A 16829-nucleotide genomic window follows, 5' to 3' on the forward strand; every position below is an offset into this window, starting at 1 on the left:
ACTCTACCCCCTCCCCCCCAGATATCTGCCATCTGCTAAAAAAGTCACCAGGCAGGCTGAAAACACCAAGGACCTTGTTCTGCCTGGAAAACTGAATTGATATTTTCTTAAGCAGCTATATTTACTTTTATCTTTATTTATCAAGAGCAAAGAGCATAAGCATTGTAAGTGCACAGAAGAGTTTCCAAATTTGAGATTAACCTATCCAACATTAACCATTCAAAATACAGGTGGATGGGCAGAAAAAAGAAACAAAACTTTCCAAAATGTATGGGGCCACATAACTCGTATTTCACACAGCAAAAATTTCATAGGAGTCTTTGGAACATTTTACTAAAAATGTATAAACTTGCTAAAGCTAGTTTATTGTTAATGGAGGTCGACTAAAGCTTCATATTTAACCCTGAATCATATATATGTGTGTGTTTCTCAAAAAACTAAAAATAGAACTACTATATGACCCAACAATCTCACTACTGGGTAGTTTTCCAAAGTAAAGAAAATCAGTATATTAAAGGAATACTTGCACCACCATGTTTATTGCTGCACAAGTCACAATAGCTAAGATATGGAATCAATCTAAATGTTCATCAACAGACAAATGGTTAAAATGTGAGATATATATATATATATATATATATATATACACAAAATTGATTACTATTTAGCCATAAAAGAGTATAAAATCCTGTCATTTCTGGCAACATTGCTGCAAAAGCAAGTAGGGCTTTAGTTCTTCCCCCTCCTGTGGAGTCTGCAGTCCGGATTCATGCCCTTCCCCAAGTTCTGGCCAGGAGATTTCTCAATGGGTTCAAATTGTTACAAAGTTCAGCTGGAGGTTTCCTTCTCCCTGTAGCCTTTTCCGAGTGCCTCTAGCAGCCCTGCTAAAGGACCTCTGTGAGGCAAAGCTGAAATTGCTTACTGGGGGGGCCAGCAAGCCCACAGGGCTTTTCCCACTGCTTCCTCTACCCCGGTATTTTGCTAGCAGGGGTATTGTGCTTACAATAAAAATGGCTACATTTTTATTGTAGGGATACAGGGAACCAAGTTACAATTGGCAACATTAAATTCACACAGACAATGAGGGAAAGAGAGTAAAAGTGTACAGACCAAGTGTGTTAATACCCATGTAATTTTATTTGAATATTGACATAAGTGACACCCACCCACCACCTTAAACACACACATATAAATGAAGTCTGCAATAACATCCTTTTGTCTTATTGACAACAAGTATGGCCATGCTACTATATGACTGTATTTGTGGTGTTCTGGCTGTGAACAGTGTACTCTGTGAGTGAGTGAGTGTGTGTGTGTGTGTGTGTAAGAGAGGGAGGGGGAGGGGAGAGAGAGAGAGAGATACAGAGATACCGAAACAAATAGAAATTCTGTGCATTACTGATTGGCACACCACTGCCCTCACCTATGGATGTGTCTGTTCCAATCCCATATGCTCTGTTGTGTTCCTCTGTGAAGAGTAGTGCAGTGGTACTTGTGATAATTCCTCAGAAAAGTGGAAGAACCTGGCCTCTTATATCCTCATTTTCCCTCTTCTTCTCCCCTCTGTATCTTCTCACCTCTGCTGCCCAACCATTCTTACCTCTCTAATATTTCTTCTCCCAGCCCTCACTTGGAGCAGAATCACAGCATGAGCTCAGGTTCTTAAAGACAGCGATTAGGTCCACCTTCAAGCCTCTGAGCCACGAACCTGCCTGGTAACGTGGAGAAAACTTTATAGTGAGTGAGAGCATCCCTATGACCAGGCATGTCCCAGAATCCCCGAGCCTAGCCTTCAGAATCCTCTGGGCATAAACATGGACTCGAGGGTCATTAAGTCTTAGTAAGTCTTTATTCCTCTTTACTGCATCTGCAGAGAAACAACGTGCTAGATACAACTCCTTAGCTCAGGGGAGCAGATGTGTTATGAAATGAGGGGAAGGGCACTATCCTGAAGAGGGAGGAATCTGTTTGGGGGATGATGTTAATTCAGCTTCCCTCGGGAGCCATGAAAACATTGATTTTGTACCATTAAGTCTTCACAGTGTGACCATGAAACTGTTCTCAGCAACTTTTCTGTTTTAATATATTTGTGTAAATCCTGATGTAGTTTCACAACTGTTACAATTGAGGCTTCAAAAGATGAAGGAGAAGACATCTAAAATAGGCACATTAGACTGTGTGGTACAACTCTGTTTATTGGCAGTGTGCATGCCTGCAGATAATGGCAGCAACTATCTTCCAACCCAGCAAGATTCTCCTTCTCAGTCTATAACTAATGGTGAACAGATACAGTATTTGGAGAGAGGCTTGCATGTGTTTCAGCTCTTTTGGCAGAAAGTGAAGAAAATTCCACATTTTTTTTCTGATAAAACATATTATATTGTCCCTTCCAGCCAGAGCAGAAGTAGTGTTTCCTGAGAGGCTCCCTTCCTGAATGATGATAGGGTGGACCTGATAGTACTACCAGGACATGCTACAGAGCCTGGTTTTCCTGACTGGAGTTAGAAATAGACTGAGGGAAAATTTAGTACATTAGACAATTAGATGGTATTTTTTGCCTCCTAGTTCAGACTATTTTGAGTTTTTAGCACAGAAATAGTAATGCTGTCTGTGGTCCAAGAGACATTCTGCTTTGATCGGCCATGTTCTCGTGTTCATTACTTCTCTTTTGATTAACGAGAAAGTAACTCCCTAGCTTCCTGTTTCTCCCTCATTGTGTCCATCTTCCTTATTGTATCCACATTTATCTTCCCAAATCAAGTCTGACTCTATCCAGTTTCTGCTTAAAATTCCTTCCCTTGAACCCTACATTCTCCATTGTATACTACAGACTTTATGTAATAAAGGGCAAACACCATTGTTGCCAAGGACATTGTTGCCAAGTCCTTCACTCAATATTCAATCACACATATATATGATTCAGGGCTAAATATGAAGCCTTAGTCCACCATATATATATATATATATATATATATATATATATATATATGAAAAATATATATATCCATATGTGTGTATATATATAAATACATGTATTTATATATATCCATATGTATATAATCCTTTTAGATATATGTGAAATACTCCTGTGTGTGTATTAAAATATAGAATACCAGACCTTAAAATGACCATAGAGAGTTTTTACTCCAGCTTTCTAATTTTATCAATAAGGAAACTGAGATACAAAGCAGTCAGTTAGTATTTAGTATATAAATAAAAATGTAGTCTCATTACCCAGAGTATAATGTGTTCCAAAGGGATAGGAAGCCTTATCACACTAGCAGGTTAATGATAAAGATATTTTATCAGTATTTCCTGCCAATTAGGTTTTTGAATACGTAACTGAGTACCTACTATGTACTAATAATACACTTCCCATTTCTTCTGGTTATGCATGGTAGGGAGAAAACCTCTATTAGGCATTGATTGTCTCTCACTAAAAGATACATGTCATTTTGTGAGGTGTGCCCCCTTAGCATCAGGGGCAAGAGGGCTCAGATTGGTTAGGGGATAGAAAATTGAATTTTCAAACCCACAAACCCCAGGGGAACAGAGTGACCAAGTGCCACTTACATTGGGCCTCCTGACTGTGGAAAAATAAACACCTCAATGCAATACTGAAGTGCTTGGCTGGCATCTGCATATTTACTCCACTTAGAGAATGATTAGTGTCAACAGATGACTTTGTGGGTGAAACATGCTTCTTCACCAAAGACAGTACATTTTTCATTAAGTTACAATAAACCAAACCTTAGTTATAAAGGAAATTTCCAATTGACAAATGGATCTTGCCAAAGGATTTTCTATCCAGCAACATAGCCAGAGTGAAGGGAGCAAGTCTTTATGGAGTGCAGGCACTTCTGAATGCTGTTATCACGTCATCTTTGGGCTGGATGCTCACAAAACTCTGGCTTCCATGGTAGTGAAATGCACATGCAGGTACAAGTAGTACCTGCTATTCAGTGGCTGTTCAACTGGCTGTGGCAGGGTCTTGAATGGCAGTGTGAGTGAAATTGATATTTACTCAATGAGCAATGGGAAGCCATGAAGGATTATGACAATGAGAGCAATGTGATCAAAGTGGAGCCTTAGGAGGATTCATCTTGAAGTAGAACATAAAATAGATTTAGAATAGGGAGACCAGTAGAGAAGTGAGGTGGCAGTGGCCATAGTCCTGGTGAGAGGCAATACAAATCAAGTTAGCAGTAGTTGCAGGAGGAGTGAGGAAGGCACAGGTAGCTACAAGCCTTCTTCCAGAAAGTGGGATGGGAAATTCACCCTGTGAATGCTGCTCCAGACTCCCTCCTCTTCGGAGTGTAAACAAGAGCCTTACATTCAGTTGCAGGATGAATTGAGATGCACATCAGCCTGGAGCTCAGCTCTTCCTCCAGAGGCTTATTTTTTCCCTCCATACAGAGCTTAGTGTCCTCTGGCGCATTTTCATGCCCAGAGCATAATGTCCAGGCCTATGAGTTTGCCTAGTCATTCTTGATTCATTTATCTCATCAATGTTTAAGTGACTATTAAGTGCAAGACATAGTTCTATCCACTGAGAACAAATTTTCCCCAACCTCTGCCTGTCAAAAGTATGTTCCTGCCCCTGTTACGTATAGCAAAGACCTATTTCATTGATTATTAGAAAAGAATGAATAAAGTTAAAATGTGGAAAGCCCAGTGATCTAAAGATAGGTAACATGTTTTTGCTTCCTAGAGGATCAAGGTTCAAATACAGAATGTTTCCATGCACGTTTTCAGGCATCCATAATAATGGTTAGTGTTTTCCTAAAGATATAATCCCTGTATGACAAGTCAGAAATTCAGGCATCCAGGTGTTGCAAAATCTTGAGTGACATTTTGTCCTCTTAATCTGCCACCCTTGGCTGTGTGTGCTTAATGCCAGCTGGGGTTTAGCCTACAGGATACATTGTCTTTTGCCATTTTACTCATTCCAGTGAAATCTATTTAAATGCTGTAATTAAGCGATTCATTTTTATATTTAAGCAAGTGCTGTCAGTATATGTCTCTTCAATTGTTTTAGCCAATTCTGTTGGTATTGATTTTAGGCCATCTGAATACCCTAATGATGAGTTCATTTGTTAATAGAAGAGTTTCTCTTCTGAACTTAAGCAATCGATGCAATTTACCAATACATGCTGCTAGGTTAGGGTATAGCTGTGCCCCACAGAACAATCATGTGAAAAAAAATTAAATCCAAAACAAAACAAAGAAACACAAAACCAATGCAATTAAGGTTTTTCTGTCTTTTTCCATGTTGTTGAATACCCAGTTATTTGAAATTATCTGAATGATTGGCTTTTCCCTTTTGATTAAGAAATGTAAAAACCCAGTTTGGATGTATCTGCTAGTAGCATGAAAGGAAAATGCATATGAAATGGAAATGTAAAAGGCATATAGAGCAATACTAATAAAATCACATTTTATGCTTGACTGACAGTATTATTATTGATTATGGAAGAAACGAAGACCTGAGTCCACTGCCACAATATCTCTAGGCCATCCAAATGTTCACTTTGACAGTTTCAACATACAGGAAACATATTGCATTAGATTTGTTTTCTGTAAAAGGAGGGGGATAATGTCATAAGTCTGACTGTTCAGAGCATGCTTCTTATAACCCCCAAAAGATTCTCACATTTTCTATATATATATATATGCGTATATATATATATATATATATGTGTGTGTATATATATATATATATATAACCCCCAAAAGATTCTCTACATTTTCTATAAATATGTATTTTTAGTCCAATAGACATGTATATTTATACATGTCTATTGGACTAGAATAGCAATTAATTGAGTATAATCTCTGAGACAGAATTACCTTGCTAAAGAATTTTGAAGAAGTGTTATCATTATAAAGAAAACGGCTGGCAAGTTTTCTAAGCACCTTTTATGTCATATTTTATCCTTAAGGAAATATGATATCATGTATGCCACGTGGATGGGACTCAAGAGACAGCAACTGTCTTTCCTTCCTTCCTTCTTTCTTTCTACGTATTTTTTTGTAATAGTGCTATATGATATGGTTTATGTAATTCAACATGGTTCCTGGGTTACTTGAGCTTTAGTGCAGCACAAGGATTCTCTATATAAAAGAAAGACAAGGTTCTTATTTTCAGGAACATAGGTTTAGCGAGTGAGCAAATCTGAGCCTGTCTGTAGCCACATCATCCCTCCAAAGGAAATAAATGTGCTGATAATGAGAGAGGAGTCACCTCAGAAATGCTCCTTGGAATCAGAGAAGTTCCTTCTTCCTTGCATTTAATTTCTCAAGATACCCCATGACAGAGGTGGCCCATGTAGAATAGGAGCTTCAGGGCTTCCCCATCCTCAGGGTCCAATGTTAATAAAAAAGTAAAGAGCCCATCTGATGGAGTGAAGTGTGGAAGGAGGGGCTACTAAAGGAGAGATCAACTGGAAAATACGGAATCATCCTAGGCTTCCTTGGAAACACAGAGAAAGAGAGAGAAAAGAGAGAAAGAAAAGTAGAGAGAAAGAGAGGTCTGTAGAATCTAAACATATCAAAGTCTTCTGTGAATAGCACTTTCCAGACAGAAGCATTCTATTCACTCCAGAACCACTACTGATATGGAGAGTAGAAGATAGTGGTTCCTATAATCCTCATTGGAATAACTACGTAGGTTTCATACCACAATGTGGCCTCTACTCAGTAAGCCCATAAACTATCTGGCTGTAAAAATCTATGCATGAACAACTGTGTAGAAAGCAGTCACAATCAAGGTGCACTGCATTTGCATATCATGTTGCAGCTTCCAGAGCACTGTTGTCAATGTTGGCTACTCACAACCACCGTTGCTGTAGAAAAAGCAGGAATTATTATCTTCATTTTTAAAATGAAGAAACTGATGCTCAAAGGTGTTTAGTACTTGCCAATAGGGTAAGTGGCAAATCTGGGACTAGAACCCAGGTTTTTAACATTTCTGGCACAGCACTGTCTCCACTCTAGCCTATTACCTCTCATCACACCATACTGGAGTACATTCTCTAACGTTTTAATTTCTTTTATTGTTTTTTTCTTATACTAGAGCTTCCTCAATTGTGAGATAAGTATCATGATAGGGAACCATGGCACAAAAGAAGGAGAATATAGGTTTTTAAAAGCATATAGACGTTATAAATTAAAGCAGCATAACTGTTAACTCTCCAGCCTCCATTTTCCAATCAGTTTAAATTACTTTAATGTATGTTTTTAAACTTAAAATTAGCTGCAATCCCAATATGTAACTGTCTTGATGTTTGGTGAATTGTGCTATGTCATTTCCTTTTAATTTTCCTCCTTTTGCAGTGTGTCTCACATTCCGGCAAGTGTATCTGGAACTTGGGATGGTCTTCTTATGTCCCATCATTTCAAAAGAGAAATTCTCTCTTTGTGTATCTTGTAGAATAATTCACATATCATTTGCACATAAATAATTCACTTAAAATTTTTTCCTCAAAGTCTCTTAATGTAATAATTCCTCATAGCATGCCTAAAACAACATCAAATTACAGTGAAAGCATAGTAACACATTGCGAGCTTTTTCTCATATGGCAAGGTTCTCTGCCATCATTTACTCTACCATCATTTACTTGCCATCATTTACTTGAGAGATTCAAGGTGATGAGCACACAAGAGGATGACACGAGGACATCTGACTAGAGCTGTTGGGACATCAGAATGATCGCAAGTTAATTTCCAAAGAAAAGAGAACCTCTCAGCATAGACATTTTCAATCAATAGCCAGGCAACCCAGAAAAAATAATTTGAAGGAAGTTATTTTCCTATGTTGGCTCTATAAAAAGATGTACGTTTCAAAGAAACTGGCCTCAAACATGATCACGTTCCTCCTGATCAGAGAAAAATAACTGGGTCTAATTGACAGTTCCAAAGCATAGAGCAGAGAGGGTATTTTCAAAAAACATGCCTCCGAATCAAAGGGAGGATAAGCAATGTCACTTTGATTTTTCCCTCTTCCTGTCTCCTGCCAGTGGCAAGCTCATCCTATCACATTCAGCATGCTTTAAAAGGAAACCACTTGAACACAGCACCCATTACTTTGTGATAATCTAAGTCTTCTAGAACAGACTTATCTGGATTCTAAGGGATTGAAAAAAGTGGATTCACATGATTTCCACAGTGACATGTCTTCAGCCTACTAGTACATCTTATTGCAAACCATCCAGGCTTGGGAGAGAAAAGTGTTTTTTAAAAAAAAGGCAGATGTGAGTGTGCATGTATGTACAGACTGGGTCCTGCTGCTGTAGGAAAGGTGCATGGCAGTCCCCACTTCTTGCCAGCACCGCTTCTCCCTTTGTTCTTCTGACGTGGGAGAATCTGCAGGATGAGTGAGGTTCGCATCCTCTGTACATGGACTGCAAATGGACAGCAAAAAAAAAGTTTTCATGTCCAAGATACATGTGACAGATGAGTTGGGCCAGCCAGACACATATTTCTTGTTTTCTCATTTTCACCTCTTACCTCATTCCTTAGCTTTTTTCCTATTCTAGCACTTGCCAAAATTCAACCTCAGGCGCAGATGGTGAGAAAATGATTTTTGCCTACCAAGCCAAAGAAAGTGCCCAAATATTAATGGTTATTTATCTAGAAACAGAACCTGAGACTTAGTAAATGGAAGCATGGATTTCCAGCACTAACATCTAAAATTTGGAAGTGTTTTATTCAGTTGTTATGCATAGAGGTCTTCAGTATGTTGAATATCACTTGTCACCCAGAATGTCAAGTCCAGAGTTAGATTATATGTTGTCTCTGCTAAAAGTGGTTGCCTCTGTATTCTAATTTACAGCAGTATTCTCTTCTCTGTAGCCCTTACCCACCTCCAAGATTCACAAAGATCCCCAAACAGATACTTTTTTAAAGGATCTGAACAACCCTGAGGTTGTCAAATGGCTGCTTCAATGCTCTTTTTATCAAACATAACGTCTATAGCCTGAAAAAGTCTACGGGAGTACAAGTTTGGTTCTGATTACATAATTATGCTACAGAAATATGAAAAAAAAATCATCACTAAAACCCTCCAGGTGCTTAAACAGTTTGATAGACTGTAGCCATTCTGCCATCAGCACCCCCAGCTGTGTTGCTTAGCAACATTTTAATTCCAGAAGAATTGAAGGAGATGAAATCCCTGTGGAGAAGGAAACAGAAATAAGAGGGCTGTTGACAGATGATCTGAGTTGTTTCTTCTAATATACTGTGAAGATCACTAGCTCTTTTCATGAATGATAAATGGACTGTACACAGATCAATGGGTTCAGCACTAAACTGGAACCAGGCTCCATGTCTAAGGCAATGCAGGCCGAGAGGCCCAGAGATTTCCTCATTTCTATGATTTGGTGTATATTTTCTTAAAGGTTCCACAGGAGGAAATTGATCTGAGTATTCAGTCATTCCTTGCCCTTCTGTGGTGTCGGCTAATAAAAATGATTTTAGAAAGGGACACTCGACCTTCTATCATGGTGGAAGTATGGCCAGATGTCAGTAGTAGTGCTAGGGTGAGCAGTTCCCTACCGCAAATCTAAAAATCCAGGATATGCCCATGACCATTCCGTCTGCATCTGTTTCCCTAACCTGTCATTACAACCCAAGCAGGTCCAAACACGGTAAGATTAGAGTGAAAGGTGGGAAGAGAGGGACCCTAGTTATGCACCCAGAAGTCCACTTTTATGGTCCCTGATGAACTTTCTAGGCAGCCCTCACAATATCCACCTCACAATTTCCACCTGTATTGGAAAGCTGCACTTGGACAGGTAACCATGTTTCCCAGGAGAAGAAAATTGCTTTCTGAGTCTCCAGTCTGCTTATCTACAGCACCCTGTTTCGGTTAGCTCCTTATGTTTCTGAAGAGCATTTTATATTGCTTATTGTTTTGGTAGCTAGTTGTAATGATTATGCCTGCTAATATTGTCTAATTGCATTTTTTCTTCTGTTTACAGGCTGTTGAAAAGGCAAAACCTAGGAATAATCCTGTGAAGTAAGTTATTATTTTTATTAGTTGCAAATGTTAATTTTAATGGACTCGATGCATGTGAAAAAATAAGGTCATAAAAGAGACCTTGGATTTTGAGTTAATCTCTATTCATGACAATTTAAAGACAAAAACAAAACAAGCCAAAAAAATCCTCCAATGAGCAGGGACCAGCTTATATTTTTCCCTGTGCTCCTGATGAAGAAATGCCCCAAGTTGTACCCAGTTTACATAAATTAATATGTGCAATCCATGAATAGCTGCCAAATACGATTATAATCATATTCAATATATAGTACTTCAAGCCTTTGGGTTTTGCACATGCTAAAAAGATTACATTTTTAATTGCAAACCTTGGACCTATGACAGAGACATAAATGACTGAAAGTGTGCCAAGTGATTTCCAGCCACGTGGGGAGGTTTGGCACCTTGGCATCAAGGCCTCAATACTCTGTTAATGAAAAGCTCATAAAATATACTTAACTAAAGGCTTTTCTTTTTTGTTTTAGCTAACAGAAAGCAATTCCCAAGGCATTTTATGAGATACTCTTAAATCATAAGCAAGCTACACAGACCTCCTTTAAATATAGTACATCTTAGACATCCTGTCTCTTCCAGAAGGGAGACTTTCAAATTAAGAAGGATGGCTGTCTTGTCATTTGGTTTGTAACATCTGATTGCAGTGTTACAATGCATGCTAGTCCTGCCAGCTCTGTGGCTGAGGGAGGACTTTCTCTATTTGCTGGGCTGTTATAGCTCTGGTAATATCACATCTCGAGGAACTATGTTTTAATTTATTTTGGCTGACTTCCATTATAGTTGGTACCAAATACAGAAATGGAGAGTACATAGATTTTTAAGTTTCTGGGAGAATGGATCAGCTAATGCCGACAAGAAATGTTTTTGTTTTGTATAATAAAATAACTAAATTTCCAGAGCACCAGGGTAGCATTTAGCATACCATTAAATCCAAGCCCTAGTACGTTTTTCCAAAAGGTGTTGTGTACTTTGCTTTTAAGTTTCATTTTTCTTAGGCCAAAGAATATTCCCTATCAGGCTCTGTAACATCTAGAGGGGCATCCGTAGTCTGGAGATAGATTATGTTGTAGTCTTATGGAAGTATTTGTAGTAGCTGAGGTTTTGTCAGGTCGTGCAGTTGGGGGTTGAAATCTTCTCTGCAGCCTGATTTCTTTTCCGTCTGAATGCCCTAAAGGCTGCTCCACTGTGAGCCTGTGGCTGGCAAGCTCGGAGAATTAGGGGATGGTGCTAATGAGGCCAGGGTCAGGGCTTTTGTCCCTGGGTGGGCGATTAGTGATCTTCTTTCCTGCAGTTCAACTGCACTCCTCCCTCCAGTCCGCCTGCATGCAGATGTGTGCCCCAGGTCATAAGGAGTGGGGCTAGGGCTGGAGGAATGTAAATCAAGGCCCTCAATGGCAAATGTCTCCAAGCTCCAGCCCTCCCAATAGGAAGTGATGCCCAAGTTGCATTTTTGCATGCATAGAATAGCCCATTGGCAGTGTTTGGGGTTGCATTTAATTCTATTCTAATGGCCTAGAAGCAGGACCTGTTTTCTCTTTGCTCCTTGTGAGAATTTGACCCTACAGTAATTGTATTTTTATGAGTTCTTATTAATTCACAGTGCAGACTCTATCTAATGTCTAGCGTTTTGAGGAATGTTATAAAAAGAAGGAACAGAAACTAGAAGAGTCAAAGGATTATTGAGCTTTGTGCTTTAAATATATTTGAAAATCCGCTTAGTAATAAACCTAAGTCATAACCAACTGGTAGGTGTTTAGAATTGTCTTCTAATTAAGTAAGATACTGTTCTCAGAATGAGTTTGGGTTCATGATACCAAACTCAGCACTTGAAGAAGGAGACTTCCTCAAGACCTCAGCTCAGAAACAAAAACTCCACAGCAGGGTTCAGTTGCTCTGCCTGACAGGAGAACAGAGTCAAAGTTTTTAAAAAGTTTTATATATAGTGGTCCTTTTGCCATTTCTGATGACATGGAAGGCATCCCTCTTGAGGAAATCTCAACTGCACAACCCTACTATGCCCCCAATTCAGCAGGAAGCAGTTAGAGCAGTCGTTGGCCAACCTCCCCAACAGCACTTGGGTTTTCCCATTGAGAGGGGGACTGAGAGACAGGACTAGCTGGATTTCCCAGGCCAACTAAGAATTCCTAAGCCTAGCTGGGGAAGGTGACCACACCCTCCTTTAAACACAGAGCTTGTGACTCAGCTCACACCCGACCAATCAGGTAGTAAAGAGAGCTCACTAAAATACCAATTAGGCTAAAAACAGGAGGTAAAGAAATAATCAAATCATCTATCGCCTGAGAGCACAGGGGGAGGGACAATGATCGGGATATAAACCCAGGCATTTGAGCCAGATCAGGTAACCCTCTTTGGGTCCCCTCACACTGTATGGGAGCTCTGTTTTCACTCTATTAAATCTTGCAACTGCACACTCTTCTGGTCCATGTTTGTTCTGGCTCAAGCTGAGCTTTTCCTCACCGTCCACCACTGCTGAATGCCGCCATTGCAGACCCACCCTTGACTTCCACCCCTCCGGATCCGGCAGAGTGTCTGCTGCACTCCTGATCCAGCGAGGCACCCATTGCCACTCCCAATTGGGCTAAAGGCTTGCCGTTGTTCCTGCACAGCTAAGTGCCTGGGTTCATCCTAATCAGGCTGAACACTGGTCGCTGGGTTCCACGGTTCTCTTCCATGACCCACAGCTTCTAATAGAGCTATAACACTCACCACATGGCCCAAGGTTCCATTCGTTGGAATCCATGAGGTCAAGAACCCCAGGTCAGAGAATAAAAGGCCCACCCCATCTTGGGAGTGGCCACCACCATCTTGGGAGCTTGAAGAACAAAGATCCCCCCGGTAACACTAGAGAATTTCAGTTACACACAATGCACTGGAACCCCAAATAGAGTAAAGATTCAATACAAGTTTACGGAATGAATAAGTAAACAAATTGGACATATCCCAGAAAACAGGGATTATTCCAGGAAAATAGGTTTCTTCCAGGAACCTAGCCTGCAGGCTTGGTAAGGCTGGTGGATCTCTTCTAGTAGAGTGTCACCATCATGTTAAAAGAACATGTGTATTGTAACTAACCAAGTGGTCCAGTCCTATCGGGCGAAATTCACCCCCGATATTTCACGTAGGTTCTTTTCTGTTTTCCCTAAGTGTCGGCTGGTCTGAGACATAAAGGGAAAGAGTACAAAAGAGAGAAGTTTTAAAGCTGGGTGTCCGGGGGGGACATCACATGTCAGCAGGTTCTGTGATGCCGCCCAAGCCGCAAAACCAGCAAGTTTTTATTAGTGATTTTCAAAAGGGGAGGGAGTGTACGAATAGGGTGTGGGTCACAGAGATCACATTCTTCACAAGGTAGTAGAATATCACAAAGCAAATGGAGGCAGGGCGAGATCACAGGACCACAGGACCGGGGCAAAATTAAAATTGCTAATGAAGTTTCAGGCATGCATTGTCATTGATAACATCTTATCAGGAGACAGGGTTTGAGAGCAGACAACCAGTCTGACCAAAATTTATTAGGCGGGAATTTCCTCATCCTAATAAGCCTGGGAGCGCTATGGGAGACTGGGCCTTATTTCCTCCCACAGCTATGACTGTAAAAGATAGCCACCCCCAAAGCGACCATTTCAGAGGCCTCCCCTCAAGGACGCATTCTCTTTCTCGGGGATGTCCCTTGCTGAGAAAAATAATTCAGCGATATTTCTCCCATTTGCTTTTGAAAGTAGAGAAATATGGCTCTGTTCTGCCTGGCTCACCAGCGGTCAGAGTTTAAGGTTATCTCTCTTGTTCCCTGAACATTGCTGTTATCCTGTTCTTTTTTCAAGGTGCCCAGATTTCATATTGTTCAAACACACATGCTCTACAAACAATTTGTGCAGTTAACGCAATCATTACAGGGTCCTGAGGTGACATACATCCTCCTCAGCTTTCGAAGATGATGGGATTAAGAAATTAAAGTAAAGACAGGCATAGGAAATCATAAGGGTATTGATTGGGGAAGTGATAAGTGTCCATGAAGTCTTCACAATTTATATTCAGAGATTGCAGTAAAGACAGGCGTAAGAAATTATAAAAGTATTAATTTGGGGAACAAATAAATGTCCATGAAATCTTCACAATTTATGTTCTTCTACCATGGCTTCGGCCAGTCCCTCCATTCGGGGTCCCTGACTTCCCGCAACACAGTCCCTGTTATTCTTGACTCATGCCACATGTAAAAATGTTCCTACATTGCTCTGGTTCTTTCTAGCTGTTCTTTTTCTGACCAGTTCCTTGTTTGATCTCATATCAAGAAATAACATTTGATTGTATTTTTGAGCATACAATGAAAATTGTGTACAGTTTTACTGGAAAACAGAGGCCCAGCGGCATCATTTACAACTCAAGTATGAACACAAATTGGTAAATATGAACATGTGTGTGGTTTCATATAGCCCTTTGGTGTAGAATTTGGCAAATGGTTGAAGAAAATCAAAAGAAGAACATTTCTTGACATGTGAAAATTATATGAAATTCAAATTTCAGTAAGCATAAATAAAGTTTTATTGGAACACAGCCACACTCATTCATTTCCATATTGTCTGTGGCTGCTTTTGTGCTACAATGGCAGAGTTGAGTAGTTGTGACATAAAATGTATGTAGCCTACAAAGCTGTACATTTTTACCATCTGGCCCCTTATAGAAAGTTTGTGGACTCCTGCTCTAGTTGGTGAGGTAGAAAAAAGCATTAAGCTTTTTTGTGATGCTGAAGGTTAAACTATCAATCCTTTCTCCTTTGGCCTTTAAAACAGTGAGTTTTAATGAGCCCTTATTGTGTGTTTAGGACTTTCTAGGGTTGATGTGCCACTTAATTCTCATTCAGAGCAAACAGATTCGCTCTTCACTCACTACCTTTGAAAATCATATGGATATGAGATCCATTGACAGGGCATTGATGCCTCAGAAACAAATGAACACATAGAACACATATCTAGGGCATACGGCTAGCCTTCCAAATTGTGTGTAGATGGATTTATTGCAAAGGGCATATTAATTTTCTAAAATTCTGTCACTTCCACATCTAACTAAGGCTAAATTAGCTTTCGGTTATGGTGCTGGTAAATAAACTTATTAGTGTATGGCTAATAAGTTTCTAAAAGTTTTGCCTCCCTCCCCCTATTTCTTAACCACTCTTTCAATTTATTTTTAATACTTCCATGGTTGTAAGCTGCTTCTTTCGTTGCCATAGGGAGACTGTGATATACAGTAATTATGCTCCATATAAAAAAGAAATTAAATATATGCCTAGTGAATGTAAGCACATAATGTACCTGGATACACTAATGCCATTTCCTTGAAACATTAAATATTACCTCTGAGGGTAAGACTCAAACATGAGTGTTCTTAAGATCACTGATCAGGACAAGGGAAACCTGGTCTATTTCTCACTATACTGGAACCATACTGTTATCAGAGCTTGATTAGTATGTTCAAATTATGGCTCTTTAATGTGTCAGAAAGACTTTCACTTGTATTTTAATGCTCTGCAGCAGTCATCTCCAAGATTTCATTGTGACAGCAAGGCCTGAGAGATGTACAGATTTCTTCCACCATATGTGACTTATCACATACATTTTTTTCAAAAACACATTTCTGTTATTAAGACATATGTGATAGTACATTTCTGAAAATGTGAATTGCTTTTGGCTAAAAGCCATGCACTAATAAGTTGAGTTAAATCTAACCAAGGTTGACATCTGTTACCAAAAGAGAGAGAGAAAGAAACAGAGAGAGAGAGAGAGAGCATGCACACACTGTTGTCAAGCATAAAATTCTTCCCTGCTTTTACACTTTAACAACATTAAACAATGTGATGGTTGTCTTTCACAATTCAGGATCAGAATCCACTCTGCGTAGGAAATTACGTTTTTTTAGGACCTGATTCATCATAGATATGGTGCTTTCATTAGTGAAAATGACAAATAGTCACAAAAATTTTCCTGACTATGATATTTGCACATTATTCATTTATTTATCTGATGAATATTTATTTAGGTTCTACAACATTCTGGGAACTGTGATAGGTGCTGAGGAAATTAAAAGTAAATCTGACACAGGTCCTACCCTTGAGGAGTTTAGAGTCTAGCAGAAAAGATAAAATCGGTTTGTAAAAAATTAAATACAAGATATATGGGGAGAGAAATGTTTGTTAAGTGGGGAACAGATAAAGTACAGGGAGGCTCTAAGAACAAAAAATGCTTCTAGTTAACACTGTCAAAGATGGAAGGGACAATGGGGGAGGAGAAAACATTTGCACCAGGATTTTAAGGACTGCTGGTTTGCGACACTGGTGCTGAGGTATGGCAAGGGAAAGCAAGGAGCCCAGGATGCCTGATGGGGTGCAGGCAGTGAAAGACCAGGTTGGAAACCAAGGCTGAGTAGAAATGGTAGCTTAGGGCCCTCAGAGCTCACCCAGATGAAAGAGATTCACATGGTAGAGTCAAATGGCATTAAAGAGCTCTTCACTTGGTACTGAATGTGAATTATCCATCAGTCCCCTAATTATTAAACACAAAGGATTGATAGACCTGGGTTCTAGTCTTGAATCTGATATTAGTTTGTAGTATGAAATTGCATGCGTCACCTCCTTGTTATAGGCCTCAGCTAGATTATTTATATGGACATTCCACTTCTTTAAAAAAGTCAAAGCCTGGAAATCTGTTTTATGATTATACTCATTTTAGAACAATATTAGCCCTGTTAGTTCGATGTAGATTCATGCATG

General features: G+C 39.5%; 1 protein-coding gene across 9 annotated transcripts in view; it reads left to right on the forward strand.

The window, feature by feature from the left end:
• The window catches only part of AFF2 (ALF transcription elongation factor 2), a 491015-nt gene that overhangs the window by 391934 nt on the left and 82252 nt on the right, over nucleotides 1-16829 (forward strand). For all 9 annotated transcript variants that reach the window (XM_055106903.2, XM_008957891.5, XM_003806823.4 and 6 more), the window contains one exon: nucleotides 9981-10018. In XM_055106903.2, coding sequence (XP_054962878.1) covers nucleotides 9981-10018 — 38 coding nt within the window. The remainder of the gene's footprint in view (nucleotides 1-9980; nucleotides 10019-16829) is intronic.

This window comes from Pan paniscus, chromosome X (assembly GCF_029289425.2).
Source record: "Pan paniscus chromosome X, NHGRI_mPanPan1-v2.0_pri, whole genome shotgun sequence".
NCBI lineage: Eukaryota > Metazoa > Chordata > Mammalia > Primates > Hominidae > Pan > Pan paniscus.